This window comes from Pyricularia oryzae, chromosome 1 (genome assembly GCF_000002495.2).
Source record: "Pyricularia oryzae 70-15 chromosome 1, whole genome shotgun sequence".
Lineage (NCBI taxonomy): Eukaryota > Fungi > Ascomycota > Sordariomycetes > Magnaporthales > Pyriculariaceae > Pyricularia > Pyricularia oryzae.
Genome location: NC_017844.1, coordinates 499,755 through 527,622, shown reverse-complemented (window position 1 = coordinate 527,622; position 27,868 = coordinate 499,755). Strand labels below are relative to the sequence as shown.

Genomic DNA, 27,868 nt, shown 5'->3' with positions numbered 1-27,868 from the left:
GACACGAGCGATATAGACAGAGACAAAAATAAGAAAATGTCCGAAATAACAGGGCATTACGCTTTTCAATCAGCCAATGCGTCCCATTTACCATGCCTTTCTAGAATCGAAAAGGCCGCATCTTACTCTGCCGAGCACAAGAGTGCCGTCGGGCTTAGATCTGTGGGGTCACTGAAACCTGGCCCCCATGGCGAAATCCCACTTACAGCTCGCCTTGCAAACGCGTCAAACATGACTGCATTAAAAATGTCAACAGAAAATAGGCCAAGCTTATCGTAGGCGAAGCAAGGCACGCATACCAAAACTCCATTTTGTTGCCTAGTCGTGGTGGCGATGTCAAAATCCCGTCAAACCCGGTGGTCATGGGGATTGAACTCCGGGAGACGATATGTCATCTCCGCCGTTGCGCAGGGGCTTAGATCCGGCCTCCGGGCATTGATGTGAACGTACAAACATCCCGAAAAAAAAAGGCTTTATATCTCGAGTGTATAAAAGCAACGCATAAATATTTACCAATAGGAAATGTCGATTAAAAGTTTCAGGCTTCAGATATTTCCCCCCATGCAGGTATTTACTGCCGTGTGTTTCTTATTTCCTTTGACAGATAACCAAGCCAAGAAAAAAAGAAAAGAAAAACAAAAAAAAAAGATGGGAGAATCAAAGGGGGACGAGCCCGGACCTAGTGGGCAACCACAAAGAAAAAGGGCAACACATAAACGGAGTCGGACTGGCTGCTCGACATGCAAGAAACGGCATATCCGCTGTGATGAATCGAAGCCAATATGGTGATTAACTATTCTAATATGCCTACCACGCAGACCCCTCCACCAGAAATGACCAGCCCCTCTAACACCAGCATTACATGTCTTGACGTAGCACAAAATGTCTAGTCAAAGGGACCGACTGTCACTACAACGATGACAGCTATCCAACGACGCCCTCACCTGTTTCTGGGTCATCAACGCCATACATGCCGGCTGGTCCACTACTGCTCCCACCACAACCCTTTGCTTGGCAGTCACCACCATTACTACCACCACCAGTGCAGCCAGACTGGGCGGGACACGCTGGCATCGACCTCCCGTTCAACTCCCACGAGATCCTGCAACACTCCAACCGCTACCGGCAAGCCATCGCCGACATGATCCCCACCCCCCTCCGCAGGGCTGCCACACCCGCGCCCGGGAGAGGGCCGCTGCACATGCACACCATGATGCTCTGGGCGTGCATGCACCTGTACCTCCAGCAGGGCTGCTCCGTGGGCCCGGCGCTCGAGCAGGCGTGCTTGTACCACAAGGTCGAGATGATGCAGGCCCTCAAGCCGCAGCAGCATCAGCATCATCATCATCATCATCATCACGTTGCCTCCACCGCGGACGAGGACGACGATGGCAACGACATCTACGCGGGCGCCATCTTGTGCCTGGCAGTCGTCGAGGCCGCCATGGATAACCCGGAAGCTGCCGCCACCCACCTGCGTGGCCTTTTTGCTGTCGTCGATGCGAGGTCGGCTGTGGTGGGAGGGGCTGGATCCCAGTGCTCATCTCAGATGCTACCGCACCTGGCTTTAATGTAAGTCCTTCTTTTTTTTTTTTTTTTTTTTTGGGTAGGCGGGTGAGGAACTTTTCCCGTTTTAATCACATCGTTTCCCTCGGAAATTGACACCACATCACTTTCTTCTCTTGCATGTGACAACAGTATACTATCCCTTTTGTCCAAAGCCCGAACCGCCAGCGCCCAGCAGAGCAGCAGCCCCCCTTTCCCCAACCCCGAAACCCCTCTCTTCCAACCGCAGCCCGACGACCCGACCCGCCTGCAGCCACGCTACTTCACAGCCGAGAGAGCCGCCGTGGACACGGACTCCTCTTCTTCCATCCGACCAAAGGGCTACGCCACAGTCGCGCACCTCCTCATCCACGCCATGGCGGGACGCACCCGCGGCGCCTCTTCCTCCTTGGAAAACCTGCAAATCCTTCGCTGGCTGCTCCATTCCCCCGGGCAAAACCACCACGACGGCGACGGCAACCCCCAGCTTTGGCTCTGGAAGACAGTCCTGTCGGCCTACGTCCTCGTGACCCCGGACCTAGCCCTTCCCGCGACGGCTCCCATCCGTGCATGGCTGGGACACTATGTGGAGCAGTGGAAGAGTTCTGGTTCGACACAGGTGCCGGATTCCATAGCAGACGCCGTCCTCGCCCGCCTCGCGTCGCTGTTGGAAGAGGCCGGGCCTGGTAGCGGGAGGAGCTGCCTACGGGCGCTGTGCTACGAAGCCGAGGGGCATAGCAGAGGCGGGTAGAAGATGTATAGAACCCGATCCAAATCTAGAGGGTTGCCGGTGGTCGTCATGATACCCCCTGGTGGGGTTGATAATAAGTCAGGGCGGCCCGGAGAAGCTCCTTCCAAGACTCCCAACAAAACACCTTTGTAATTTGTATAAGTACCCCACACCTTTATCATAGAACGCATCAACGCGAAAGAATAAAAAGAGTCCAATAGAAAATTATAAACAACCAACAGGTCATCAGCATTATAAAAACGACCCTTTAATTTCCCCTACTCCTCAACAATGTAAGAAAGAAACAAGTCAGTTTAAACATAAAATCCCAAAATGCGAATAAAAACGGGATTCAGCCATAAGTTTCCAGAGGCTGCACCTCCGCTCTAAACTGCAGAGAGCACCCAATTTGCCCCCATTCTAGTTTGATGTTGTCTTTACCATCCCCTTCACTATGCACTTCGGCGAAGGGAGAACTTGTCTCTTTGGATAAAATAATGATACCAGAGAATAGATATGTCTCTATGCCTGCCGCATGAGCTGACAGGCCATGCCTATTCCCTGTAGTGTGCTGTGCGCCTTGATCCACTCAAGTTGCCTAGCGTCTTTGCGCTTTCACAAAGTATGGTTTTTGTACTGCCAAACAGGGGACAAAGCCACACATGCCCCGGGAGTGGCGTACATCGTGACGGCCAGACTAGCTCGTATTTCAGGGGTCAACGTGCAGCCGTAGCCCCTCAGGCACATTGTATTGGCCTACGCCCTACACCAAGCCGAGACCCTTAAATCGCAATTGTACATCAGTCTGAGGAAGGTCTAGAGCGTTGGGCAACCACGTCTCTAGCATAAAACTCGACAAGCATGGTTGCATATGCCTCTAGGTCCTCGACTGGGACGGCGAGGCGGAAATCATTCAGGAGAAGAAATTGGAGCTCAAGATGGTTTAGCTCGGCGAGCGGAAGACCTCCGACCTGTAGCGTATGTTAGTGAGATGCATTCTTTTTCTTCTCGTCTTTTAGCACGACACAGGGCAGATTTTTATAGCATACCTTGGCATATCTCGAATTGGTGTAAAACACATCCGAGAAAAACTTGCTCGCGCATGTCACCCCCGCAATGATAAGTCGGTGGATGTTATAGCTATCCACGACAAAATAAGTCGCTGTGCTGCTCAGAGCCGGCGGGGGCGGTGTTGAAGTCGCAGACTCCCTCAGAGCCTCCCTAGACCCGGCAACGCCAGCATCGCCGTTGTTTGAGCTATGTTTTGTAGGAGCCTCTCCCTCGTCGTCGCTGTCGGCGAGGTCCTCGTCCATTTCATCGTCTTGGGCACCGCCACCATCATTATCCATAACGACATCTCCCTGGTTCTTTGCCTTGGCCTCAGCCTCCTTCTTTTCCTGCTCGCTCCGTACCACCAGATCGTTGACTCTTTCTGTCATCCGATCAAAATAAACCAGCAAGCTCAAGAAAACCTCAAACGTAGTGGGGCAATACTTATGAATGCGGCTCAGGTAGCTAAGTATGGTGATGGCAGGTACGTTCTTCCCGTGAAAAGCCAGCACGCTGTTCGCGTACGGACTGCTGCCGTTGCCGCTGCTGTTGCTGTTGGCAGTGATCACTCCATCCCCTTTGCTACTGCCCTCACCATTCCCGTCTTGCTGCTGCTGTTGCTGCGCCGCTTGCGCTTGTCGTTGATGCGTTGCATTTCGGCTCAAAGCATCATGCTGGAGATCGTTGGTCGTCGTGATCTTGGTGAGAAGCGCAGCCACCATCTCGATAACATCACCAATCGGCATTTCGCTGATATCATATTTCATCTGGGAGAGTGGTGGGTCGACATTCAGGATCCCTCCATTATTGTTGCCGCCCGTGACGAGATCGGCACGTGCAAGAGATTGGATGTGTGAAAGGTCACGAATCCGGACTGTAGTCTGCTGTGTTTGGGCAGCTCGCGTTGGCGAGTTGGGCGCTGGGCTCGGGGCCCAATGGGAAGGAAAGCTGTCACTGACGGGTGACGGAATTGAGTGTGCAGGCTTACTGCTTGCAGACGACGCGGCCGAGAACTGCTCAGTTGGCCCTGCGGCAGCTGCAGGAGCGGCAGTCGTGTCTGAAAATGGCGGCACTACGGTCGCATCGGAGGCAGCCGTGGATGGAGGGTCCGAAGATGGGGCAGTAACGACAGCAACTTCTGTAGCATCGGCCGACGTGTCCATGTACTCGGGATCCGGTTGCGAGTGCGGGTGTGGCTGATCGGTGCCGACATGCTTTTGCGAGTGGACACCGCCCAAATTAGACACGCTTGGAGAGGAGGAGTCGGGAGGGGTCGGGAAGCGCGAGGCGCCCGAGTCGTCGTCGGGTGGCGCAGGTTGCTTCTGGAGTTGGCGGTCGGCCGATGACGGCCTAGTTTGGTTTGCTATTGGTGCCGACGTTGTATAGTTGCTACGTGGGGTCGAGGACGCGACGGATGATGACGGCGTCGGTATTGATGGGCTGGTTTCGGTGGGTTGAGGTTCTTGTCGCGGGACAGAAGACGTGGTGTGAGCGCTCTCCCAGGGTTGGTTGGAAGAGCGGTAAGATTGCTGGTGGTGCTGCTGATGCTGTTGCTGTTGATGGTGATGGTGGGAATGCGATTGCGATAGTTGAGGCGGCTGCGGTTGAAATACCATATTGTGACGGAACCTCGAGGGGTCCGAGGCGAAATCGCCGATTACTGTGGCCATTTTTGTGCCAGTCTGAGATGGTCTGGTGTGTTTATTCTGGCTGTGCCCGGTCGGCGGTGGAGAGCGGCGGGCACGATCGCAGACAGGCCGGCTCAAATAAGGCGAGCGCGCGGCTCTTCAATTTGACCAAGACAAGAAGAAAACTTTCGATGGGAAAGGAAAACAAGTGGCAACAATGATGCAAAACTGCATGCACACGATGGAAAGTTAGTCTAGTGTTGGATTGGGTAGGTAGGTCAGCATGGCAAAGGTTGGGTTGTAGGTAAGGTAAGGTGTAAGGTAGTGCAGTGGAGGTGGGTAGGTTAGGTTGGCAAGATCAAGATGGAAGTTGCGTCGTTTCAACGGTGGCCCAGCATGAATGAGTGGGAGTGTAGGCTGTGTCTGGCCTGGTCCGCTGTGGACTGGACCCGCCGCTGGTTGGCTGGCGTGGGTGCGTTGACGTTGCAGCGCAATCAATCGACTTCCTTATCGTTGGAGCGACGAAACGCGGGAGACTGGGATACCGGATCCACGAAAAACTCCCGGTCCTGGGTAAAATTCAATCAGGCGAGTAGGGATAGGTGAGGTAGGTGTTGTATGGTTATGTGCCGATTTCTTTTCTTCCGTCTTCCACTTGTAGAGGATGTTTGTGTACTCTTTGTTTTTCTTTTGTTCTTTTTTGTTTTGTTTACGGACTTGAGAAAATGCTTCGAGGAACATATGACACCACTTGGGCTGGTAGCATCAAAACTGACGCAGGAGGATCAACAAACGTATACTGTCTGTAGGCCGCAAGCAGGTATATGTTCGTCTTTCTTTTCTTCTTCCTTTTTCTTCTGCGCAATCCTGAACTCCCCTTTGGGCGCGGGGTTTTCACCACAATCAGGTCTTTGCGACACCAACAAGCAATCAAGACATGAACTGCGATGTCTCCCGAGCCAGTCTAGGGTGGCGGAGCATTTTAATGCGTTCTGACAACAACTTGCACTGTCACCTGCCTGTCTGTCCTGGCTTGCTAGGTACGTGCAAAAAGTCAAGTTGACTGACTGATCGATTCACTAGCACGGATTTTCCAGACAAGGGACAAGACCCCTGACCAAGACAAGGCTATGCCGAGGAGCGCACGACTTTAGAGCAAAAGGGAAGGGGGTTTTCTGTTGAAAGCTTGTGTGTCGTGCTCTACGCCCATCAGGGGGGTGGTACGAAAGTAGATGGAGGTGTAGGTACTGTAGGAGGCAGGTAGTGCAGTTGGGAGCGAGCCCAGCCAAACTAGACTAGACCAATGAATGATGGTGCGACCAAGTACCACGGCGGCGGGCAACTTGATTTTCCCTTCTGCGAGACCAAGTGCAAACAAGCTGCTCGATGACGGTGTCGTGCACCACCACAGCGCACGCGCACAACCTTGGCAGACAGCCGAGGGCACGATAAGATCTGCCCTGGATTGGACAACCGACCTCACCGGTGCTGCGGTAATATGTAGTGTGTATGTGCGCGCCCGCCGTGTGTATTGGTATGCTTGTTTGTGTGTATGTGTGTATATAAAGGTATTGAAAGGGGCGCTCAAGGTGAATAATGGCGAAAGCCAGGGGTGTTGACCGGACGGATACGTTCGAAATCCACGGATAAGGTTTTTCGCTACTTACCCTTCTGATAGAATCTAAAAGTAGACACCGATAAAGAAACTTGAAAGGTTCCGCCAAGCTTCCAGTTCCCCGCGCATTCGCAAAACAAGGGGCTTTTTTTTCCCTTTGTCCCACGGCGTCCGCAGTATGCCGTGGTCTTGGTTCGATGTCTGGGATGCTTTTTTTTTCTTTATTTTTTTGCTTTTATCGGTATTAAGTCTCGGGGAACCCTAGTGGCGGCAGGGAAAAAGCGGATGAAACTTTTCTCGGGGAGTCGAAAGGTCAAGATGAAAGAAATCGACACAGACGAAAAAAAAAACAGGAGACAATTCGGGTCAGTCGTGTCGCGCCAGATGCAGTCGGGTAGAGGGGAACACCGGGCCTTGACTCGTGCGAAAAATGCTTGGTTGGACCTGGTCGGATGCTTGTAGATTTGTACGGGGCGGGGAAGAGACCCCTAATAATTGCAGGTGGTATTATGGAAGACAGATGGCGAAATCATGGAGGAGGCAAATAAGGCAAATAACCCCAAATAGAAGCGCTCGGCAGGGAAGATCTACCGTAACGCACGGAGGCAGGGCGGTGGTTGGAGAAGGTGGCAAGATACAAGCTCCAGATAAATACCAAGAAAGTTGGAACAAGAGACAAAAGGACTACGGTAGACTAGTAATATGGAGTACGGACGGATGCGTGAGAGATATGGAGAAGGAGGAAACCAAAACGAACGAACGGCAGGACGCAAAACAATTCCCGTTTCCAGGTCCTCAGGCCGATTATGACATAACGCACGTCGATGGAGCAAGCAGAGTCCAGGCGCCAAAAGTGACCAGAGACAGCGAACTACTCACCAGTCTAAACTTCTTTAATAATTACCGTTCTCTCCACACCCAAGGACTCTTTTTTTTTTTTTTTTTTTTTATCGTCCACGCTAGATTTCAGTTCGATAGACTTTTGCCCTACGGTGCGACATTCCGGAATATCGACCTGACATTCAAAATGGGGTTGACTCAGGGGTTTTCAGGATAACAAGACGGAAACGAGGAACATTTCACACGGCAATGGTAAATCGCGCAGGCGATGGGAGGGATTGGCTGGTTGGCGATGCGATGACGGCCGGTGTGATGAGGAAGGTCAAAGAGCCCAGCGGTGCGGGGCCGTCCGATATGGTGGATTCCGCGTCAATCGCTACCTGCGGACAGTGGCTCAAGTCGGGGCACGACCGCATGAGTAGCATTGCCCCATGTTGGACAAGGTGAGATTTATAAATGTCAGTCGCGTTGCTGTCTGTAGGCTCGAACACATGCGGAGAATTATTCGCAGCTTGAATACTTTATCTCATCAGCTCTGTACCATGTACCTCTTTAAGTACGCAGTTCGGACCTTGATGAAATCAAACCGGAGAGAAAGTAGGAGTATGAAGGAAAAGATGAGAGGAGGCCGTAAGGTGGCGATCGTGGTTCGTGGTTGCTCTTGGCAAAGATATACCTCATGATCCTGGTACCTTACCACTCACTCTTTTTGCTAACGGTGCAAACACCCAAAAAAGCTTCATATAAAGATACGTAGGCCCCATATTGTATACTACAATAGTCGCTTTGACCGGTCCTGCCAATGTTCACTAAGAATCAGTATACTAAGCGCACCCAGAACATAAAAGAGAACGAATATGAAGGAGGAAGATAAAACAAAAGGCCTCACCTACAATTTCCCTGCCAGTTCTCAACCATTTCTGTTTCACAAGTCAAATATTGTCAAGTCAGGAAATACGTAGTACAAAAAAGCGGGTTGGTGCTGCAAAAGTGAACCCCTCTACTCCGTAGGAAAAAAAAAGGAACCCAGTCGGGCAACATTACACAACAACCAATCCGGACGTTGCATATTCGCACATGTATACCTCTTTGCGCGCTCACGCACGCACCCCGGCCAAGTTTACAGGACCGGTATATGCGTACCTCCATACCAGCTCCACGCATTTCATAGGAACATTGAAATGTCTACGAGAGATACAACACTTGGCTACCGGCACCGGAAGGGAAGAACATCCAAAAAAAACACTAGGTCTAAAAGAAGTATCGCTGCGCACCTAACCTTAGGTAATCACGGGCTACAAAAGTCACAACGGCTTACTAGACCCTGCGAACCAAGTCACCCAACTCATTCATCAAAACTGGAACACGGCACCGTATATCAAAAAAGTCTTACTCCATGATCACCCGGCGGTATATTGATTTTGTACGGAGTACAAGAGCTTATCAAAAAGACGACCTGGATCAAATAGTTCGTGGATCACATCCATTTCAGCCCTCGTAGGGAAACTACGCTATTGCAACCCCCCTCCACTCCCCCATCTACTGCCGTAGCGCAACCGCCCTAGCACCAATATGGTTCACCGCCTCGTGTGCCCAGCCCAGCAGTTTTTTTATTTCCCTGCATCGGCACTAACCACTGCGCCGATCAAACCTGCGTTGATGCCAACTGGCGGCGTTGGTAGGCGGCGCGCGAGCTCGCGCGCCCATCGCCCACAAGATCGGTGCCCGATCCTCACGCCACCCACTTCATTCCCAACCTCGTGGTCCAGACTCCAAAACTCAGCCCGTGTTTTTTTTTACTCCGAACTCCGTACCCAGCTTGCTACGTAGAATTCTTGGCATGCGGACATCCACACAATATCACCTGATCATTACAGGGGACGGAAGAAGAACCTCTCTTGTGTCTTTTTGAAGAGGGGGTGAACGGATCTATCTGGTTGTCATCCCAACCCATCACTCTTTGGACTTCATTAAAAAGTAAATGTGCCCCTGCAAGATCATCCCGCAAGTCTACCATAATGTCATGTTGGTACAAGAGGAAGCCCAGTGGTCATCAAAGCCTAGGTTCCTCCCAACTTCAGTCTCCCCCTCCACAATGAACCGTTCATCAGTCCCCTTTTCCGACGCAGATCTAGTGCTTGACAGTGTAGCCCTCGTCAGGGAGGTACAGATGCCTGTCGGCACCCTTGGCCGTCAACACGACCATGCGGATAACACCGCCGGAGCTGCCATCCCACTTGATGGCCTCTGCCAATGCACCCTTGACGAACTGAACGGCGTCAGCCTCCTCCATACCCTCCCGCCAGTTCGCGTCACAGTATCCGTAGATGTAGGTTGAGCCCGAGCCGCCAATCGCATATGCCTGCTTGTGTAGGGAGCCGCCGAGCGGGATCGAGTAGACTTGGCCGCCGTGTCGCTCGTCCCAGCCTGCGATGATAAGACCTGCTCTGCGAGTTGGAACAATTTTGAGATTAGCAAGTGATGATAAGGCCGGTTCGGGAGCAGCATCAAGCAAACTGATGTATTCAACGCATAACATTGGATGCATGCCTGCTCCGAGGGGTCTATATAAACAGCACATGGTTACTTACGACAGCCGGTCCTTGTTTGAGTAACAGATCTCTTGGAAGATGGCCGCGGCGGTCTGCGTTGTTGGGGGCTTGCCGTTCGTCATGTGGAACAGCCCCAGTTGGTATTGGACAATGTCGGCGACGGCCTGCGTGTCGGCAGCCGACCCGGATCGACAGCACCAAATGGTGTCAGACACCCTCGTGAGCTTGTCTGTGACTCGATTTGCGATGTATGCGCCGGTGGTTGTGCGTGAATCGGCTCCTATATGTGTGCAATGTGGGGATCATGTTAGACAGAAGCTCCTGCGCGACAAGGACGATGCCCACCGCAATGGTAAGGAGCACCGAGTAGCAGGAGACGTACCCAGAATGACACCATCCTTGAATGTGACAGCCATACTGTGGCAAACTGTTAGAATCTGTTGCATGAGGCCAAGGCCCCGCGCGATACTCGGGAGGGCACAGGCGGCTTACATCGAAGTTCCTAGGCTGCGTGTTGGTTAGCGACGCTCCATTTATTGAACAGGGTGAGTGGCATCTCAGCCTCGTGGTAGCTTACTTGACCTCTCCCTTCTTCAGCCTGTCCATATCGATATGGACACCATCTACGAAGCCGCCGTCATTGTTAGCTTGCTATGAGCAAATGGGTCGCTGGTTGTGGTTCCGCTTGCCTTCGTTGAGCATCCCTGAGTTGCCAAACTCCATTGTGACTGCTTCGTGTGTTCGGCGTAGTGGTCGTGGTTCGTCTCGGTCGTCAATCAGCAGTGAGGCCTCGTTGGGTGCTGATAAAATCGTGGTTGAATGGATTGTAATAGCTGGGAGTGGAGGGCGGAGGGTTGTGACGTTTGGAGCTTCCCCGAGATGGCGGAGCTGGAGCTCAGGCAACCCAGAACACGCGTTGATACGATATTACCTTAGTCAGCAAGGTGGCAGCCTCTGAGAGATGTTCTGGTCACGTGATACAATCAAGCCTTCCAGTGCGTACATACTTTCATGGAGGACCGGGTTCTGAATAGAGATTGATTACCATGCAATTTAAATGGGTTAATTTCAGATTCGATAATGGATAAAAATCACTTCAAGATAGATAACCTGAAACAAGTAAGCAGAACGCCATGCTGTGCCCAAAAATCATCTACGATACAAGCCAACCCACATTCATGGTTGGAACGGAGGGCAACAGTTTGACTAGCCCCCAGGATGTCCTGTAGCACTATTGCTCCTTCATAAATCTTGCACAATAGCTTGTAACCACCAGGACTCTCATTCCTTTTTCTTCTCTTGCACCTGGAGAGCTTTCTCGTCTCCCCCCGCATCGCCCTCCTTCTTCTTCTTGTCGTCTCCGCACCCGCAGTCGTAAAAGTCGCCAATCTTGACGCAGTCGAACTCGGGCTTCTTGAGCCTCTGGTTGACCTGGTTGTGCACGAAGCAGGCCCACCCGGCGGCGGCGTTCCTCGACGAGACCTGCGGCGGGTACTTTTTGAGGAGCTGCTGGAAGTGCGACGCGCAGTCGCCGCAGGGGTACAGGCGCGCAAAGAGCTGGATGTACGTCTTGAGCGCGAGGCTGTCGTCCGCCGACGGCTTCTCGGGGAAGCGGGCCATCATCGTGTGGAAGAGTCGCCACGAAGCGCGGCCGAGTTCGGCTCTGTAGAACAACGGATAGATTGCATGTTAGCGGGACGTGTTTCTTGTAGAGATTTGGGCGAGTCAAGGTAAAACGGGCCCCTCGGCCGTATGCTGCAGAGCTCAGGATGTAGAGGATTCCGTACTTTGCTGTTGCGTTTTCGAGCTTTGGAGCTATCGATCCTCCTTTCAAAATATCTTGTGATATCGCGCCCAAGTCGGCTTTGCTGGCATCGGACGCGTCGCTTGGCGCCTTTTCTGGTGCAAGAGTTGCCGGATCTGAAGGAGCCGAGGGCTTTTGAAATGCGAGTGGCAGGCGGTCGGTACGAGGGCCATTGCCGGAGAACATGTAGGTGAGACTCAGAAACGTGACAATCGACAGGGCGACCATCAAGGTCAAATGTTGTCTCCTCGCCATCGTATCGTAGTGTATGTCGTGTCTATCGTGTGAGGTAGAAGGGAAGAAGCGCAGATCTGCGTGCTCCGGATGTAGTCGAGTTCAGGGACTCAGTTACGAGAACGGCCGGCTCTAACGGTCGGGCCTAGTCGAGTGCTAGCTACCTTGGTGATGCAGCCACCAAGCGAGCGTATATTTGCGAGGCGAAAGAATGTCTCTTAATATTGGCGGCTAATTTCAGATAGATGCGAATTGGCAGTCAGATTTGTCAAAGTGCGATTCGTTCGAGAGGAGAATTCGTTTCGATTTTAGAACATGCCATGGCCAAGGGTCGTGAGAATCGGCTCACCTTGCTGCATATCAGCGGACATCCCTGAAATTGGTCTGGCTGTCAGGGGTGTCTGAAGTGGCGCGTCTAGACCCCTCGAACAGTGCACCAAGACACGTCGTTCCGCTGAAGATGGTGGGCAGGGTCCCCTAGTTCAGTGGGTGGGTCCTGCATGGTTCGCATGTGCGGCGGTCCGTTCAAAGCCAAGGCAGCATCTAAAAATTCAATTCAGCGCACGTCCATTCCGCATACCTTCGTACTGTAGAGCACATTGTCAGTGATACTAATGCGATTTTATTTATAGCAAGTTATGGACAGGATGCAACAGTCGTATCAGGATGATCGCTCGACATATTCCAAACTTGACGACAGCTCAGATGTATACACACATCATCAAAGATGAGCACCTATGTTGCAGTACCACTAGGTTCTAGTAAGGTTATAATACATCAACTACCCATATACAACAGCTTGCAGGCTTGTCATATCACAGCTTGGCTGTTTGACCTGTCTGGCGTCATAGGATATTCCTCAGGTCCTGGCCGGCCCTAAACCTCCTCAGGTTGTAGGCGATCAGCTCCTCGGCACCCTGCGGCCTGCCACCGGCGGCATGCGGGCTGACAATGACGTTGGGCGCGTCCCAGAGCGGCGATGACTCTGGCAGCGGCTCCGTCTCGAAGACATCGAGCGCGGCACCACCGAGCTCTCCGTTCCGGAGCGCGGCGTCAAGAGCCTTCTCGTCGACCGACGTGCCCCTGCCGACGTTGACGAGCCACGCGTGCTTGGGCAGCTGCTTGATCCTCTGAGCGTTGAACACGTTCCGCGTCGAGTCCGACCCGGGCAGGATCATGACGAGCGCGTCGGTCTTGGGCAGCAGCTCGTCCAGCTTGTCCTCGCCAAACACCTCGACGCCGTTGCGCACGCCGGCGGTCCTGGCCACGCCCTTGACGTTGGCCCCGAGCGCGACCAGCACGGGCGTCAGCGTCTTGGCGATGTTGCCAAAGCCCCAGACGAGGACGTTGGCGCCGCGGAGGGAGGTGAACTTGTCGGCGGGGCGGTCGGGCTGGGCGCCGCCCAGGTGGGCGGGCCACTTGCGCTGCAGCTGGTAGTCGCGCATCTCGTAGAAGCGGCGAGCGGCGTTGAGGAGCAGGCCGAGGGCGTGCTCGGCGACGGTGTGGTCGTGGCAGCCGGAACCGGTGGTGATCTTGATCTTGGTCGGGTCGAAGCCGGCGTTGAGGACGTCATTGGGGCCGGCGGCCAGCGACTGGATCCACTTCAGGTTCTTCATGCGCCCAGCCGCGTCCTTGAGGTTGTCGGCGGTGTTGGTCCACGTCACCAGCACGTCGGCGTCGATGTGCTCCTCCGGGATGGGGGTCGTGACATCGTAGGGTTGGAGGGCGACGCCAAAGCCCTCGAGGCTCTGGACGTCGAGCTTGAGAGAGGTTGGGTAGAGGAGCTTCATGATGGCAAGCACTATGTTTTACTGTCCACAAACTCGATGATTCCAGAGAAGATGGTGATGAGGTGAGGGATCGTTCTATTAACACCTGAAGGCTCTGGTCGAGTCAGTCGTCGCAAGAAAAAAGTTTACAAAGAAATTTCGACTCGTGGGAACAAAAGACAATGCAGATCTCCTGGACAAAGTTTTCGAGCATTCATCGTACCCTCGGGAAGGCCGCTGCCCCGCGTCTCAATCCCCTCACGCACCGAGATCGGGGCCCAATTCCCCGTGGGGCAGAGCCGCTCGGTGGAACACACGGCCGAGATCGCGCTAGCGTGTCAACGAACGCAGTTGACTACAACAGGCTCACGACTTGACAAAGCCAAAAGTGACTAAACCTTTTTTTTTTTTATATCAATACTGAATGATTCTCGAATACCTGTTATATGTTCAGTGCGAAGTACCGCGTAACTGCTTTCATTTCCTGGATAAGTTCAAATTTCGTTGTTTTGAAGACAGTTCCCCCGGGTAAATATGGGGTAAATATTGAGCCGGTACTCGAATTAGATAACGCAGGTACTTTATAGGTCGCAGGGGACTACAACGTAGTAATCTGCGGATTTCATGCACAATCGTCCTTGACTCTGTTTGTCCAAAACGTCTGCAAAATGGACAACGAACAGCATTTCTGAGCATGGTAACATAACGATATCGGACAGCGAGAGCAGGAAATCCATGTCCTCTGACCACCTAGTTCTGAGATTTATCTGCAGGCCATATCCAGAGGGGGGCGGGCTTCGTCTTGAACACGGGCTGCTTTGGCATGTAAGTTGCCAGCCCTAGCCTACCTATACAACCGGCCCGGATTTCAAGAGCCAATCCCAGCTCACTCAATGGTCGGCATAGGTGTGTCTGCGCGTGCATTGTCGGCTGGGAAGGTTTGCACGCAAAAGGACAGTGGCGGCTGGCAGATACTAGAGTATGCACAAGCGTCGAAACTTGCTGTGACGAATCGGCTAGAACATCATGATATTGTGGCCTGCTTGTGGTCTTTATGTCATAGAAGACTTTCCTCTGTAAATCTGCTCCGCTCGGCTTTATTTTTGCATAAACAGTAGGCTGGGTACTCTCTTGTTGCCTCGCAGATCATCGGCAATGCTTCGGCAGAGGCTTCAGTTAGTCCGCCGGGCTGCTGAAGAAGTAAGCTCCCCTGGCAGATCGTCCCCAGAATTGCAATAGACCCCTGTATGAATGTGCAGCAAGGGTTTTCCACAAAGCGCAGCCTAATTTTGACTCTGGATTTGGGGGTTGAGTGCAGGCGTTATACGGGTAAACCACAAGGCCAGTACAGGACACAAGGTCTATCCAGGACAAAGAACTATTTAACGCTTGAGTGCAAGGTATTCTCATGTCAGCCCTGTATGGCACTCATTTTCGCATTCACACAGGACGTCCATTGTAGTCAATCTAGCTGCAGTCGATACAAGCCAACTCGACACAATGTATGTTGGTGTCTAACTGATTTGCCAAGCTAAACCTTTGGCAACAGCCTTGCTCCATTTTTTCTCACAGAAAAGAGGCGCGTTCGAGGTTTCTTTTGGAATTCTGCAACTGTTCCCTGTAGTTTTGTCAGTTGCAGAAGGTCGGACCCCAAAACGCCATCATGGAGATATATATAAATAGGCCGCCCGACGTCGACGAGCATCCCCAACTCGGACAGTCCACCAGGCCAACAAGTCCAAACAAAGAGACCTAGTACTCTAGATTACAAAATCCCCCCGCGAGCCTTGTTGTCACAGCTCTCCAAATTCCACCAACAAACAAATCCCCTTCGGACCCCAAAGTCAAAAGACGAAAAAAATGCGTCACTCCATCCTTCTATCCACCCTCCTCTCCTCCGTCGTCCTCGGTCTCGTCATACCGACCAGCACGGAAAACCCTAGCACCCTCGTCAAACGCTTCGAGGTCTCGGGTGCCTCACGCGATAGAGGCTTCACCATACCGGACGGCACCCCCGACGGCATGTACCGGGTCACCATCGACGACGACGGGGTTGCGCACCACACGCGGGTCGAGGAGGGCGGCAGCGGGGGCAAAATCTCCGCAAACGCCGTCGCCCTGCCCGTGGGTGTGGCGCCCACCATGGCGGCACCGTCGGACCCGTCTCTCCTCCTGAGCGGGCGGCAGGACGACTGGCGCGTGACGTGCGCCGACTACGACCTCGACAGGGGCGACGCCGACACGGTGGTCCGCACGCTCAAATGGGGCTGCGGGTCGGGGACGGACCTGCGCGCGGGGGACGACTTCTACTCCAAGTACGGCAGCGTGGTGGCCTACTTTTGCAACACCAGCCGCTCGACCACGTACGTCTGCACCGAGGACCTGATAGGCCGGCAGATCCAGAGCGGCGGCGTCAGCGCCGACTGCGGGGCGTACAGGGCCGGGTGGTCCAACTGGCGCAGCGATGTGTCGATCGGGTATGAGCGTGCCAACTCTAATCTGTACTTTTGCGGCAAGAACCACTAGAAGGATGATGTGGTGGCGGTTTGTGTGAAGAAGGGCGTAGGTGTGTGTGTTGGCGATTCTTCAGACCACGGTGTGGGACTCGGCTCTGCTTGTAAATAGGCTATCGCTGTCAATCTCTATTGTTATATACCTATTCAGCCTTTTCTCTTTGACCATGCTATGGGGATATGGAATGTGTCTTTTAAATGACAATTTAGCAGTGTCAAATCTGTGGCTGGCTCAAGCGGGATGACATGTGGGGTGCGCCTAGCAAGGAAAGTAGATGTATATAACCAAGGCAGATAAGTAGCCAAAAAGTAAAAAGTCAAAAGAAAAAAAAGGAAAAAAGAAGTTGAAGATCACATGTAGCTGCAAATGTTTGGATTCTTGCCAGCACAAGCCATCCGGAGCCGTCGCTCAGCAGGAGTGTTGGGTGTGGTCGAGATCCTCCTTTCTGGGTTGACTGCAATCAGAACCTGCACATAATTGGCATTGCTGGAATGTCGGAGAACCTGCTGCGTAAGGCATGCGCTTTTGTTCTCCGCCTCGAAAGTTCATGTCTCAATACAACCAAAAATCACACTCTATGGTGTTGTGCCTCAGCACTCTATTTAAAACTTAATCTTGGCACCTTCAATAATCCAGCAGATAAGAATATGCATTTGGCAGATTGGCTGCCAGACGAACAGCCAAAAGGCAAAGCAGCTGCTTTACGTAATTTAGATTCACAGCTGGCTCGCTGGTGAACCAGAAATTTATTTGTACCTTTGACATGTCCAGCGGCACGAATGCAGGGATGATTGAGCATCTCCTTGGTAATTGGCGCTTTAGACGCGCATCAGCCCCTTTTGCCCAAGAGCGGCATATTTGCCCCGAAGGGTTTGACCCCTGCCCGTTATTATGGTCACATCGCCCTCGGGGCAAAGCATCCGCATGGTATCGCACTGCATATCAAGGTAAAACACGCGGCTGTACAGTTTGTGCGCGAGATTTGCTGAGCCTTACTGTATATGAGGGCTATGCCACCCATGATTACCGCGGCGCTGTGCCATGGGATCGTTTGCATTAGTGAGTCCTGACTGGACCACAGCTCATTGCTAGTATCGATGAATGACTGCTTTTTACTTCTCTTTCATCTCTCATTACTGTGATAATCTGGCATTGCCACGGCCGACATGGGCTAACAAGGCAATAGAATTGAGCGCTGGGTGCGTCAGGGGTCTTGTGGCATATTATGATGGGCAGGCAGCCATTGATACCGCTGACACCAAACGAGCGAGTACTTGTTCCTGTTCTCTTCTGTTCCTTCCATCGCCCCCTCAGTCTCGAGGAAGCCATGTATACGTGGTAAGCTGACTATTCATGGAGCGTTGCAAAGCTTTGTAGGATGTTCTCCTCTTCAAGCAAGTGGGCAGAACAGTCATTGTTCTGTTCTCAATACAGTAACCGGAGCAACTTGGGTGGGTGATGAAGGCTCCATCAACGTTATGACGAAGTTTTAAAAGCCCGAGAAGTGAACTCTCTGGCTGTAGTTCAATTTATTCATGATTATCACTTGAACAGCCAAACACACTCAAAAAGTCCTACAGATTCCAACAAGCAACTACGCACATACACATCCAACCCCGGTGCCTCAAAAGCAGAATAGATATCAAGCTACAAAATGCATCTCACCAAGCTCGCCGCCTCGCTTTTGCTCCTGGCCTCGTCAGGGGTCTTGACATCCCCGGTGCCAAACCACAACAAAGCTCATAGAGTCACTACTCCTAAGATCACTACTCCTAAGATCACTACTCCAAAGATCACCACTCCTAAAGTCACTACCCCGAAGGCTACCACTCCCAAGGTTACTACCCCCAAGGTAACCACTCCCAAGGCCACCACGCCCAAGGTTGCGTCCCCGATCAGCCCGCCAGCGAAGCCCCTCGATGGCTGCAACCTCCCCGGCATCCGACGGCGCGGGTGCGACAGCAGCCCCTCGCCCGAGCCCGTCGGCGGCGGAACGATCGAAAAGGGCAAAACGACAGCCGCCACGATCGACCGCGGCCAAGGCAAAGTGGCCCTCCCAGCCATGGGCACAAAGGATGCGCCGGTGCACTCGAAAAACGTTCTCGACGCGGCCAGAAATGCCGAGTCGAACACGGAAGAGAAGCCCATCAACTCGCCGGCCGCGGCGGCCAAGCAGCGGGCCAAGACGACGAGCAAGACCGCGACCGAGAAGGGCAAGCACCGCGACGAGGAGCCGCCCGCTTTCTTGGAGCAGGATGACATCGGCAAGTCCACCGTCATGACAGCGCCAGAGGACGAGTCGCATCTCCAGTCCAAAACGGTAAAGAAGGCCAAGAAGCCAGCGGTAGGGCCCGAGGGCAGCAACAAGGGGCAGCTGGCCTTGAACACCGAGGAGGAGGGAATTGTGACGGGCTCAAGACTTCGCCAGATTGCAACGGGTCAGTCCGCAAGTGGTCAGTCTCAGTCTGGGCAGTCTGGGCAGTCTGGAGAACCACGTTACAACTTGCGGAAAAATGATGCTTAAATTTAGGAGACTGGGATAGACTGTGGTGGGTTGAGCCGAGTATAGTTGAGTCTGGCACAAGCTTTGAGAAACAGGTGCTTTTGGGGTCTACTGATTTGTATACATGGCACCTCACCTGAAATTAGGTACGAAAGCATTAGATGCGAGAATGAGTTATAGAAGATAAAGCAAAACCCTCTTTGTAGCAATCAAATTTCTGCTCCAGAATATCAATCCCAAGCCTCGCCATCTGAAACAAACCTTCTCCCTGGCTCGTATATCCTCAGCCAAAACCGGTATCTCCTCATGCTCTCCAACCCCAAGACCTCCAAAAGGCCCCTCACTCCATTGTAAGCCATCATATCCAGCTCGTAGTCCCGCCACAGCACGAGTCCTCTCTCCAGCGACCGGAACTCTTCCACGGACCCATACGTCTCGCAAACGACCCTCTCCAGCTCTGCCTTTTGCGCCGCGGTGCGCTGCTCGAACTGTTCAAAGAAGCTACGCTTACACGCAGCCGTCGTCTCCCTATCCAGAAGTAACAGGTGCGCGGGGCTGCCGGGCGGGGAAAGAGAGATGGCTTTGGCGGGCAAGCTGGGCCATTCTATGTCGTTTCCGGTGACTGGATGAGGATCGTCGTCCCGGACGAGACAGGCCTGCAACCCAGATAGGTGCCCAATATCAACCTGCTCCACCTCCTCGGCCCTTGCGAGAATATCCAGCATGGGCCCGCCGTTCCAGATGGGCTCCATACCGTTGGTAAAGGCCAGTAACTCCTTGTAATCCTGTGGCAGATCCGTGCCGAGCTTCGCCTCCAGCTCGGCAACCTTGGAGTATGGCGGCCGTAATAAACCTTGATCGTTTTCTGGCTTCCTCCGCTCTTGGCCAAAGGAACGGAATGCATCCCAAGGACACATTTCCACCGTGTTGCTGCTTATCAGTCTCGCCAGATCTTGTATCGTTTTCCCGCCAAAAGGTCTCACGGCGCCTTGGACCAGCCGTTTCTGGACCATTTGCACAGCCCGGTCGGCAGCATCTCTCAAGTCGTCTCTGCCAATCTGCAGCTCGTCAAGCAGCGGCCGGTCCCCATCCTGCCTTACGAGAAAGCCCTTCCATGCCGCCCTGGAGCAAGCCAACATTTCGGCCTGTTCGAAAAACGTAAACCTTTCTGCAATCTCTCCAAAGACCTCTCCAGCCTCTTTTTCACCCCCCGGCACGGAAAGATACACATCCAGCGCAATCGCCAGCCCTGCGGATCGGTAAAGCTGCATAAAAGGCGTTGGGTGCACTCCGCTCCTCCACCGCATCGCTACATCCATGTATCGTGCGTCCAGCAATCCGTTGGGGTCCGCCGCGAACCCATACCTCCCTTGGGCGAACCAGCGTGCCGTCAACAGTATCCGATCGGATTCCTTCGCCGCATCTTGAGGAAACGCGCGGTTGATCGTCCTGTCCGCCATGGCCCTCGCCTTCTCGGCCGTGTCCACGTCGGCGCTCCACGGCTCGGTGAAGAACTGCAGCCAGTGTTTCCTCGCCTCCTTTTCCATCCCTCCCAGCTTCGCCTCGGTCCGATCCGAGACGGGAATCCACTCGGGCCAGGACGTCGCCTCCCACGCAAAGAACATGCAGGGACCCAGGAAGGGGTACGTCCTTTGCGCCACGGGGGAAAACAAAACGTCGTTTGGGCAGTGCTCCCGCAGGGCGCATACTATGGCTGTGGCAGCGGCGACTTCGCCCGCGACGGCGAGGCAGAGCGCCGTCTCGGACGCCTGTCTGACGACGTCTTGTAAACAGCGCGTATAAATAAGCTCGGGCGCATCATCAATGTGCCGCATGATGAAGGCTAGGGCCGGATATTTCTCCCGCATGGTTGGGCGTCTAGTTGCTGTTGCGGTTGTGCTGTCATTCTCTGCCATGCTGTCTGGAGTCTTTCCTTGTGATGCTGCTGCTGGCGATGGAATCCTGCTGACTTTGATCTTTTTCGTGGGAGAAGGTCTAAACTGAAAGGTGACGGAAAGTGATGACAGGCTGAACACAACAAACAGGAGGCCTCTGCTTCTGACGTCATTTCGTTCCCGCCCCCATGTTGGTAACAAACATTGGATCTGTTGCTTGCTTACATCAAGGTACCTAGGAGGTGGATTTTCCCTAGCCCCCATTGATTGTATTGCGTACATATACAGACGAAGTCCAGTACATAAAGATCTTTTGGTGGGCCGGGGCATTTATACTTGTGCCGAAAATGACTACAATATTTTCTTTCTGTTCTGCAAGGATACAGTACACAGAGAAACTATGCGATAAAAAAGACAGGGAGGCGCTTCCAGCATCTTTGTACTATATTCAATCGAAAAACGCAGTTCTATATTTGGGCGATTGCGCCAGTAAGGTCTTTAAAACTCAATTTGATCTAATAAAACGCCTTTATACCTTGCAAATCCGTGAATACAATAACAAGACCTTATGAAATCACTTACCTTGAATAAAAGTCACACTAAATCAATCATCCAACAGTTTTCTCGCTCTACTGTCCCCTTCGACCGAGCTTTCTTCGTCCTCCGGCAGCCTTTCTCGGTTTCGTTTTGGGCGTCGGTTTAGGCTGATCCTTCTTCGTTGCGGATCCAAGTACCCTGGACGACTGCGGAATGGTTTTATTAGCGGGTTTGGCCTTGTTCGTGTCTGGCTTTTTCGCATTGTCTGCAGCGGGTTGCGTCTTTTTAGTATCTGCTAGATTGCCAGGATTGGAAGGAGGAGGAGGAGGAGGATTGTCTGGCTTATTGTCCGGATTGGGAAGACGGGCAGGGGCTTCTTGGCTCTGTTTTTGCTTCGGGTCAAGCGGGCGCGGAACAAACTTGGGGTTAGCAACATTCTTGGAGGTGCTTTGGCCCTTGTTCGAGCCGTCTTTGCTTTCTGGCTGTGGTGGTGGTGCAGGTGGTGCCGGGGGCTTCCACTCGCCGGCCTTTTTCATCCTCTCCCAGTGATCGCCATTTTGCGGTCGAGGAGGTTGTCGGGTCAGTGCCTGTTTTTCTGTGGGTGGGCCAATGCCCGCGGTTTTCTTGTCCGGACCGGCTTCGCCCCCGGATTTGAACACGTCCGTTTTCTTCGGCTCTAGATATACCCGGCTTTGAGGTTGCTCCGTAGTATACGGCTTGTTGGTAGCGGGGTCTATAGGCCTTCCTTTCTCACCTGGCTTTCCATCCCAAAGTGGGTCGGATTTACCAGGGCCTTTTCCAAAACGTGCAGGTGGTGGGGGGTTTCTAACTTTGACGTCCATGGACGGGATTGCCTTGTCGGGCGTGTTAATTGGATTCTTGGGGTCTGTCGGGTTTGCAATCCTTGGGTTAAACAATCTGGCGGGGGCCTCGTGCGCTCGGCGCTGTCCTGGATCTAAAGAAAGCCAGCCCGGGTTGGCTTGGTCGCGTTGAGTGCTTTTCTCTCCCTGTCGGTTTCTGTTCAATTATCTACCCATTTCTTCAGCATTTTTAATCAGGCTCGCTTCATCTGTAGGTAGTTTTGTTTCATTTGTTCTGACTGTTAGCCTGGCGGGGAGTCGTTGGAGAGTGGGTGCCAGTTGGTTACACTTACCAGAATAAACAGGGTTAGTATTGCCTGAGCCTTGACGATTTTCCGCAGCGCGGTATTTTTCGGTTGCGGCACGGAACGCCGCTGCCTGCTTCTTTTGTGATGGACCATCTCGGAGTTCTGCAAAACTTTTGCGTCCAGCTATGCCAGACTCAAGCCTGGACAAGGGCCTTATCGTCGTATCCTCCCTCCAATTTTTGTTGTCGAGATGGTTGGTTGTTTTTTCGTCTTTAACTCGGCTCACTCCGGATTGGAGATTTCTTCCAGCTGATGGCAGTTTCTCCAGCCTCTTACCTCGCAGGCCCTTGCGTCCAGGTAGGAGAGTGTATTCGTCGGCATTTCCAGGAAAATCCCGTTGAGATTCCTGAACGTGCCGCATATGCTCAGGCATCATGTCGTCCCCATAACATCTCACAATCTGGTTTGTCTGCTTCTCTTTATACCATGTAGTTCTGCCGGGCAAACATTCAGTAAAGACGTGAGGCAAAAACAAGACGAGCAGTGCAAAGCACGCTGTTCTTGGGGCCAACATAATTGCGTGGGTCCTGCTTAAAACAGATGATATAACAAGGGAGGCAAAGATTTGTAAAGATGCGAATAGGGGACTTTGGGGATGAGATTTTAAGCGGCTTGAGAACAAATGAAGAGATCCATGACTGAGACAGATTCATTGCAGGAGAAACGCTGCTGTATATATATAACTATATAACTATATCCAGTCGGTACCAACCTACCCATTGTCAACCAACTTGTATGTAGGTCCAGACGCAAAGGAGTAAGCATCAGTAAAAGTGACCAGGTAATTACAGTTGTGCGGCATGTATAGAGGCTGGGGATGAGAAAACAGTCATGCATTGACCGACGCGGCGGAGAGTGCGAGAGTACGACAGTAAGGGGCTTCATGAATATCGAGTACATGCAACCATGGGCCTTTCCATTTCTCGCTAAGCTGATGTCCAGATTGAAGAGCAACTAACAAGAGAGAGAATACCAAAGTGCCACATTGGCCCCGAACATGCTGCTGACGGGCAAATCGGAGGTTGTAAACAGCCCTCAGCTCATCGGGGTCTTCATACCAACAATCGGCTTATAATTACCCCAATGGGTAGCATTAAGCAAGTCGAAACATCGCAAGTCGCTCATCGCCACGGCAGTGATGCCATCATCTTTTGTGAAACTTTGGCTTGAGCAAACCGAGATTCCGGCTTCTAAGCATCTGGAATTTCTGTCATCAGTTTGCAAACTACCTTATCTCAGCAGGCATTTCCGCTTTTGGGATATACCGACCAACTTCACCTTTCCGCTGCCTGCAAACACCTGCGAGGTATCTCGGCGCCGTTCATCTTCAAGACAGTGACAATACCGGTCGATGGCGTCGGGAATATCGCCAGTCTGGCCCTTTTAACATTGAAAAACTATGGCCATTTTACCAAAGAACTCAAGCTCCTGATGCGCACAGGCCCGCCATCCTTGACCAGCCTTGCAATCTTCAACTTTCCACCGCCCCTCGAATCTACCGTCTTTTCGACTGGTTTGTGGACGCGGTTCCTGAACGGCATCCAAGACTTGCACATTTCTCTATACGGAGAGGGTGGAACTCGACGCGCAGCAGTTCGCAGGATACGTACAGGGAGTTTTCTCGCGCAGCTTGGAGACGTCTTCTTCAAGCATTTGCCGTCCCTAAAACGACTACAGATTGAGGCGTCAGAACGGGCTCCCCTTGATGCAGATGATACCAGCAGCGAGGACGACGAGTTTCCCTTTGGCCTCGGAGAAATGCCAGTCATGGAGCATCTTGAGCTGGAAAATATAGTGGCGGGCGGCAGAATGGCACGGTTCTTGCAGTCCGGGCTGACCGCCGGGCCATACTCGCTCTCACTGGTCAACATCACAGCCAAATTTGAAGGAGACACGCATGCCGAATTTTTCAACAGTCTGGTCGATGCCAGGGTGCCCATTGCGAGCTTTACCGCCAGCTTTAATGAGTGACTTTTTCCCTCCCTCGGACCAGGTCAAGTCATATTCACGACTCCATATCGTCACATGGCACACCAGTTTGACCAGTACGAAATAATCAACCTTGAACGGGTAAACGAAGAAAACGCCAAAGAGCTGTTGAGCAAGTTGTCACAAAATCTCTGCAAGACGCCGAGCATTGGTAGGAGGGATCAAATCTGCGATCCCACCTCCGTGTGTATTGATTGTACCCTGGGCGAGTTTAGGTGGTCATGGGTGGTAAATTGAGCCCCGGAGTTGGAAGCTGCAATTGAAGCCTTCGGGGGTGCATCTGAATTCCGGGTGGGGCTACAGGCGGTGTTAGGGTACATGTACAACATGTCTTGTCTGCACGACAATTGTTGTTTGGCTGACAATTACTGTCTCCATAACAGCTACAATTATACGGATGGTGGCTATTTAGCGCGGCAGCGGTTGTCTACATGTAGGCGCCTCTAAGCACCCGGAATTCCCAGTACGGTACAAAACAAAGTTCTACCTACGGTGGGGCTGCTGCGTGGTCACCTGGCCCCACAGCTATTATCCAGGCGGCACTTCGGTCAGGAGTGGCCCCTGACTGAATGACTTTTTTCTTCTTTTTTTTTTCCAATCCAATTAGCATCCTAGCAAGTCTTGTCTGGAACCAAAACATGTATGCATGCTTTTCATTTTCATAATTGTTTCACCTCAACAACAACAACAGCTTTCCGACCCCAGTTCCGCGCCTGTTATTGATGACCTCTCCGAGATACTAATCTGTCGGCGAGGGTGCAAAAGTTTGTAAAAGTCTCCAGGCTATTTTCTCTTTAACAGGTCAGCGCCGACAGATCCAGCTCCTCCCTCCTCCGCCTGACCAACAGTTTAACCGCAGGATTACAGACCAGATTGTGCCCCTTGACCAACGGCCTCATTTCGGCAGTCCCCTCGGCCAGCTCCAGTCGTACTTGAGCAGCATGTGCGCCAAGGCGATCTTGATTTCGTTGGCGGCAAAGAATCTGCCCGGGAATGCGTGGTAGCCGTGGCCAAAGCCAAAATGCTCGTCGCTGACGTTGACCAGGTGCGTCCGGTTTTCATGGCTGGGGCTCTCTTCCCGCATCTTGATGTAGCGGTAGGGGTCGTAACGCTCCGGGTGGTCGTAGTAATCCTCGATCAGCATCGCGGTTGGCCAAGGCGTACCGACTCGCGTTCCTTTCTTGACGAAGCCGTCGCAGATTCCTTTGCCCATAAAGACCCGCGCGGACATGCGAGAAACCACAGTCATGACTCACAACTGAGTTATGGGACCATTTTGCGTGAGTTGAGTGGTGAGTTAGTGCAAGGTCTTGGATGTTTAGGGCCCTGGAACCCTTTAGCCTGTCGAGTCGGTAAAGACCGCCGATAAGCCTTCAGCGGCTGCTTCTGACATGGGCGCCGTGAAAGATGCTGTGGTTTGAAGGGAGCTGTTGGTATCTTTGCGCCTAGACTCCATGGGGCATGTCGGATATGGTGATCTCAGGGGCTGAATACAAAGCTGCCTCTTAACATATGTGTTGATGATCTTTGGCAACTTGGGGTTGGCCCTTATGGGGTCGAAACCCGGCAACCACCCATGGTTGTCCGTCCTATAGCCGGTAAGTAGTCAGAGCCAGGAGCCACACCGGCTCAAAGAGGAATCGCAGCCAATATGATCCCACTTACAAATTTCGGTGGGCTCCTGAAGCCTGATCTTGGGGTTGAACTTTAACTCGGCCACATATCTGGGCAGCAAGATGAGAATCTTGTGCTCCTCGTCGGCTCGGATAATGGCACCGAGGCAGAATATGGGGGATCAAACAACAACACCGACGAGCCGGCAGGCGCATCCCCGACGATGCCGTTGGCTACAAGGTTCGCCGCGACGGAGAGCAGGGCGGTGGCCGAAGTGAACGCCATGGCAAAGGTCCGCTTGACGGGCAACCCAACGATGGACGCGTCTTCCTTCGACGAGTTTAGGGGTTGCGTGCAATACAGACGAGGCGATTATCAAGTCGTAAGCGTGCGTTTTTAACCCTTGTTCGGAAGGCGGTTTGGTGATGTCGAGTTTACCGAATTCCATGCGATCCAGGTGCATTGAAAATCTGTCCCGGGCTTTTTCGAAGAATGCCGGCCAGATGTCGGTAAAAGTGTAGCTGTTGAAATTAATCTTCGTTGCCCGCGGTCCGGCCCAGAGCACCTGTGTGTGGTCCCATGCGTAGGCTGGCACGAGTTTGGACATGTCGGTGGGCGAAGCGCCGTGTACCGCTTCAACAAAGGCGGTTGCGTCGAGGGGCTTAAAAGCGGCGAAACGTTTCCAAATATAGCCCAGCGCCGCGGCAAAAATAGCCACGTCGTCGGAACCACGCTGCAAGCAGCCTGTGTAAGGAACCTCCTCCGCTGTGCATGCTGAAATGATAGTGGAGGCGGGCGCCTCAAGGCTAGGGTGCGGGCCGACCTCGACGGCGACATCCAGGCCGTTTTCCAAAGTGTCTTGCCCAGACGCATGGGAAAACAGGACGGGCGAGACGAGGTTATCGCGCCAATATCCAGGGGTTATGTCGGCAAAACCCACAAGTTTACCGTCGCGCACCGAGGAATACCATTTCAGCAAGCCCTTGTCCTGGCCGTCGGGTACACCACAACCGCATTGGTTTAATGCCGTTATGTAGGGGTCGGAACAAGGAAACATATGGTGCGAATGGTAGGCTCTATCGACCAACAGCAGGCGCGCGAATTTCTGCTCGTCCTGCAAAATTTCCAATATTTCCTCGAGCACGTTTTTATCGCCGGATAACGTAGCGCTTTCAGGCGAGTTGCAAGCTGCAATACAGACGCGGCCGTCAAAAGCATCAAATCAGACCAGTTCCCGCGCGTCGTCCAGCGATATACCGACCGCCAGCATGGCGGGCCACTGCGCACCCTGACCGGTAAAAATGCCCATGATACGACGGCGTCGCCAGTCTTGGGGGAGAAGTCCACGCCCAGACTCTCCGAGTCGATGGCGCTTTCCAGGGCATGGGCGAGGGAAGCAGCGGTGCTCCCGGTAATGGGTTAAGAGAGGGAAACTTACGTGGCGATAGCATGAGATTAGCACACTTTTCTGCCTTTTTCTGGATCAATTAGGCTGTCAACGGGTTGCAGATTTTGTGTCCACGTTGGCAGCTTTGCTACAACGGAGTCGCAACCATGCCCAAAGGCTGCAAAATTGGCATACGCTCTGTTGGTCTGCCGGGGTTAGGACAAGCACCCAAGCCAAGTCCACAACCAGGGGGCACACGGTGAGGCCTTGGCCCATGGAGGAACAGAGGATTGTCCCATTCACCTAACCAGAGCCCGCTCACCTCCACCGAGACGGCCACTCAGGCCGCAATGGGTACCCATAGCCCTCTCGTATCAGCGATATGTAGGTCATTAATAGTTCCTGCTGTTTGGAACCTAATGAAACACAAGCATCGGGCCACGGACCCCTGATGCAATACACCCTACAGTCACTATAACTTTCGAGCTGAAGAA

The 27,868-nt window shown here is 52.9% G+C and overlaps 14 protein-coding genes across 14 annotated transcripts; 5 read left to right on the top strand and 9 right to left on the bottom strand.

Moving 5' to 3' along the window:
• The first annotated feature begins 5 nt into the window (after positions 1 to 5).
• On the top strand, positions 6 to 2,525 carry MGG_02089 (uncharacterized protein). The gene is made up of 3 exons (XM_003708811.1): positions 6 to 785; positions 877 to 1,572; positions 1,699 to 2,525. The coding sequence occupies exons 1-3, from the start codon at positions 523 to 525 to the stop codon at positions 2,294 to 2,296; spliced, it is 1,557 nt and encodes a 518-aa protein (XP_003708859.1). The 5' UTR covers positions 6 to 522; the 3' UTR covers positions 2,297 to 2,525.
• On the bottom strand, positions 758 to 7,285 carry MGG_02088 (uncharacterized protein). The gene is made up of 2 exons (XM_003708810.1): positions 3,325 to 7,285; positions 758 to 3,246 (listed from the first exon to the last, which is right to left on the bottom strand). The coding sequence occupies exons 1-2, from the start codon at positions 4,993 to 4,995 to the stop codon at positions 3,076 to 3,078; spliced, it is 1,842 nt and encodes a 613-aa protein (XP_003708858.1). The 5' UTR covers positions 4,996 to 7,285; the 3' UTR covers positions 758 to 3,075.
• Positions 7,286 to 7,647: 362 nt separating this feature from the next.
• Positions 7,648 to 8,572, bottom strand: MGG_16032 (uncharacterized protein; the record flags this gene model as incomplete). The annotated part of the gene is made up of 4 exons (XM_003708809.1): positions 7,648 to 7,788; positions 8,113 to 8,145; positions 8,302 to 8,328; positions 8,552 to 8,572. The coding sequence occupies 4 exons, from the start codon at positions 8,570 to 8,572 to the stop codon at positions 7,648 to 7,650; spliced, it is 222 nt and encodes a 73-aa protein (XP_003708857.1).
• Positions 8,573 to 9,207: 635 nt separating this feature from the next.
• On the bottom strand, positions 9,208 to 10,829 carry MGG_02086 (proteasome component PRE3). The gene is made up of 6 exons (XM_003708808.1): positions 10,650 to 10,829; positions 10,538 to 10,583; positions 10,453 to 10,467; positions 10,343 to 10,377; positions 10,000 to 10,240; positions 9,208 to 9,855 (listed from the first exon to the last, which is right to left on the bottom strand). The coding sequence occupies exons 1-6, from the start codon at positions 10,681 to 10,683 to the stop codon at positions 9,540 to 9,542; spliced, it is 687 nt and encodes a 228-aa protein (XP_003708856.1). The 5' UTR covers positions 10,684 to 10,829; the 3' UTR covers positions 9,208 to 9,539.
• A 114-nt stretch (positions 10,830 to 10,943) lies between these two features.
• MGG_02085 (FAD-linked sulfhydryl oxidase ALR) lies at positions 10,944 to 12,415 on the bottom strand. Its single transcript, XM_003708807.1, has 2 exons — positions 11,748 to 12,415; positions 10,944 to 11,623 (listed from the first exon to the last, which is right to left on the bottom strand). Exons 1-2 carry the CDS (start codon positions 12,017 to 12,019, stop codon positions 11,242 to 11,244), a joined length of 654 nt encoding a protein of 217 aa, XP_003708855.1. The 5' UTR covers positions 12,020 to 12,415; the 3' UTR covers positions 10,944 to 11,241.
• A 189-nt stretch (positions 12,416 to 12,604) lies between these two features.
• Positions 12,605 to 13,984, bottom strand: MGG_02084 (uncharacterized protein). Its single transcript, XM_003708806.1, has one exon. It carries the CDS (start codon positions 13,786 to 13,788, stop codon positions 12,844 to 12,846), a length of 945 nt encoding a protein of 314 aa, XP_003708854.1. The 5' UTR covers positions 13,789 to 13,984; the 3' UTR covers positions 12,605 to 12,843.
• Positions 13,985 to 15,627: 1,643 nt separating this feature from the next.
• MGG_02083 (uncharacterized protein) lies at positions 15,628 to 16,293 on the top strand (the record flags this gene model as incomplete). Its single annotated transcript, XM_003708805.1, has 1 exon — positions 15,628 to 16,293. The coding sequence occupies one exon, from the start codon at positions 15,628 to 15,630 to the stop codon at positions 16,291 to 16,293; it is 666 nt and encodes a 221-aa protein (XP_003708853.1).
• Positions 16,294 to 17,474: 1,181 nt separating this feature from the next.
• Positions 17,475 to 19,005, top strand: MGG_02082 (uncharacterized protein). Its single transcript, XM_003708804.1, has 2 exons — positions 17,475 to 17,551; positions 17,651 to 19,005. Exon 2 carries the CDS (start codon positions 17,936 to 17,938, stop codon positions 18,803 to 18,805), a length of 870 nt encoding a protein of 289 aa, XP_003708852.1. The 5' UTR covers positions 17,475 to 17,551; positions 17,651 to 17,935; the 3' UTR covers positions 18,806 to 19,005.
• Positions 18,863 to 20,766, bottom strand: MGG_02081 (uncharacterized protein). Its single transcript, XM_003708803.1, has one exon. The coding sequence runs from the start codon at positions 20,698 to 20,700 to the stop codon at positions 19,015 to 19,017; it is 1,686 nt and encodes a 561-aa protein (XP_003708851.1). The 5' UTR covers positions 20,701 to 20,766; the 3' UTR covers positions 18,863 to 19,014.
• Positions 20,767 to 21,308: 542 nt separating this feature from the next.
• MGG_02080 (uncharacterized protein) lies at positions 21,309 to 22,757 on the bottom strand (the record flags this gene model as incomplete). Its single annotated transcript, XM_003708802.1, has 3 exons — positions 21,309 to 22,165; positions 22,370 to 22,486; positions 22,661 to 22,757. The coding sequence occupies 3 exons, from the start codon at positions 22,755 to 22,757 to the stop codon at positions 21,309 to 21,311; spliced, it is 1,071 nt and encodes a 356-aa protein (XP_003708850.1).
• Positions 22,758 to 23,381: 624 nt separating this feature from the next.
• On the top strand, positions 23,382 to 24,355 carry MGG_02079 (uncharacterized protein; the record flags this gene model as incomplete). Its single annotated transcript, XM_003708801.1, has 2 exons — positions 23,382 to 23,408; positions 23,627 to 24,355. 2 exons carry the CDS (start codon positions 23,382 to 23,384, stop codon positions 24,353 to 24,355), a joined length of 756 nt encoding a protein of 251 aa, XP_003708849.1.
• A 54-nt stretch (positions 24,356 to 24,409) lies between these two features.
• On the top strand, positions 24,410 to 24,810 carry MGG_16031 (uncharacterized protein; the record flags this gene model as incomplete). Its single annotated transcript, XM_003708800.1, has 2 exons — positions 24,410 to 24,556; positions 24,757 to 24,810. The coding sequence occupies 2 exons, from the start codon at positions 24,410 to 24,412 to the stop codon at positions 24,808 to 24,810; spliced, it is 201 nt and encodes a 66-aa protein (XP_003708848.1).
• Positions 24,811 to 25,167: 357 nt separating this feature from the next.
• Positions 25,168 to 25,622, bottom strand: MGG_14605 (uncharacterized protein; the record flags this gene model as incomplete). Its single annotated transcript, XM_003708799.1, has 2 exons — positions 25,168 to 25,210; positions 25,306 to 25,622. 2 exons carry the CDS (start codon positions 25,620 to 25,622, stop codon positions 25,168 to 25,170), a joined length of 360 nt encoding a protein of 119 aa, XP_003708847.1.
• A 546-nt stretch (positions 25,623 to 26,168) lies between these two features.
• MGG_14606 (uncharacterized protein) lies at positions 26,169 to 27,296 on the bottom strand (the record flags this gene model as incomplete). Its single annotated transcript, XM_003708798.1, has 2 exons — positions 26,169 to 27,175; positions 27,245 to 27,296. 2 exons carry the CDS (start codon positions 27,294 to 27,296, stop codon positions 26,169 to 26,171), a joined length of 1,059 nt encoding a protein of 352 aa, XP_003708846.1.
• Between the last annotated feature and the right edge of the window lie 572 nt (positions 27,297 to 27,868).

Coding starts and splice junctions, on each gene's coding strand:
- MGG_02084 (XM_003708806.1), bottom strand. CDS start 13,788: ATGAAGCTCCTCTACCCAACCTCTCTCAAGCTCGACGTCCAGAGCCTC.
- MGG_02086 (XM_003708808.1), bottom strand. CDS start 10,683: ATGGAGTTTGGCAACTCAGGGATGCTCAACGAAG. Junction 10,241..10,342: donor CAAGGATGGTGTCATTCTGG/GTACGTCTCCTG, acceptor GCACACATATAG/GAGCCGATTCACGCACAACC. Junction 9,856..9,999: donor TCAAACAAGGACCGGCTGTC/GTAAGTAACCAT, acceptor TCCAACTCGCAG/AGCAGGTCTTATCATCGCAG.
- MGG_02088 (XM_003708810.1), bottom strand. CDS start 4,995: ATGGCCACAGTAATCGGCGATTTCGCCTCGGACCCCTCGAGGTTCCGT. Junction 3,247..3,324: donor CCAATTCGAGATATGCCAAG/GTATGCTATAAA, acceptor CATACGCTACAG/GTCGGAGGTCTTCCGCTCGC.
- MGG_02085 (XM_003708807.1), bottom strand. CDS start 12,019: ATGGCGAGGAGACAACATTTGACCTTGATGGTCGCCCTGTCGATTGTC. Junction 11,624..11,747: donor CTCGAAAACGCAACAGCAAA/GTACGGAATCCT, acceptor GTTGTTCTACAG/AGCCGAACTCGGCCGCGCTT.
- MGG_02089 (XM_003708811.1), top strand. CDS start 523: ATGTCGATTAAAAGTTTCAGGCTTCAGATATTTCCCCCCATGCAGGTA. Junction 786..876: donor GATGAATCGAAGCCAATATG/GTGATTAACTAT, acceptor GTCTTGACGTAG/CACAAAATGTCTAGTCAAAG. Junction 1,573..1,698: donor CTACCGCACCTGGCTTTAAT/GTAAGTCCTTCT, acceptor ATGTGACAACAG/TATACTATCCCTTTTGTCCA.
- MGG_02081 (XM_003708803.1), bottom strand. CDS start 20,700: ATGGCAGAGAATGACAGCACAACCGCAACAGCAACTAGACGCCCAACC.
- MGG_02082 (XM_003708804.1), top strand. CDS start 17,936: ATGCATCTCACCAAGCTCGCCGCCTCGCTTTTGCTCCTGGCCTCGTCA.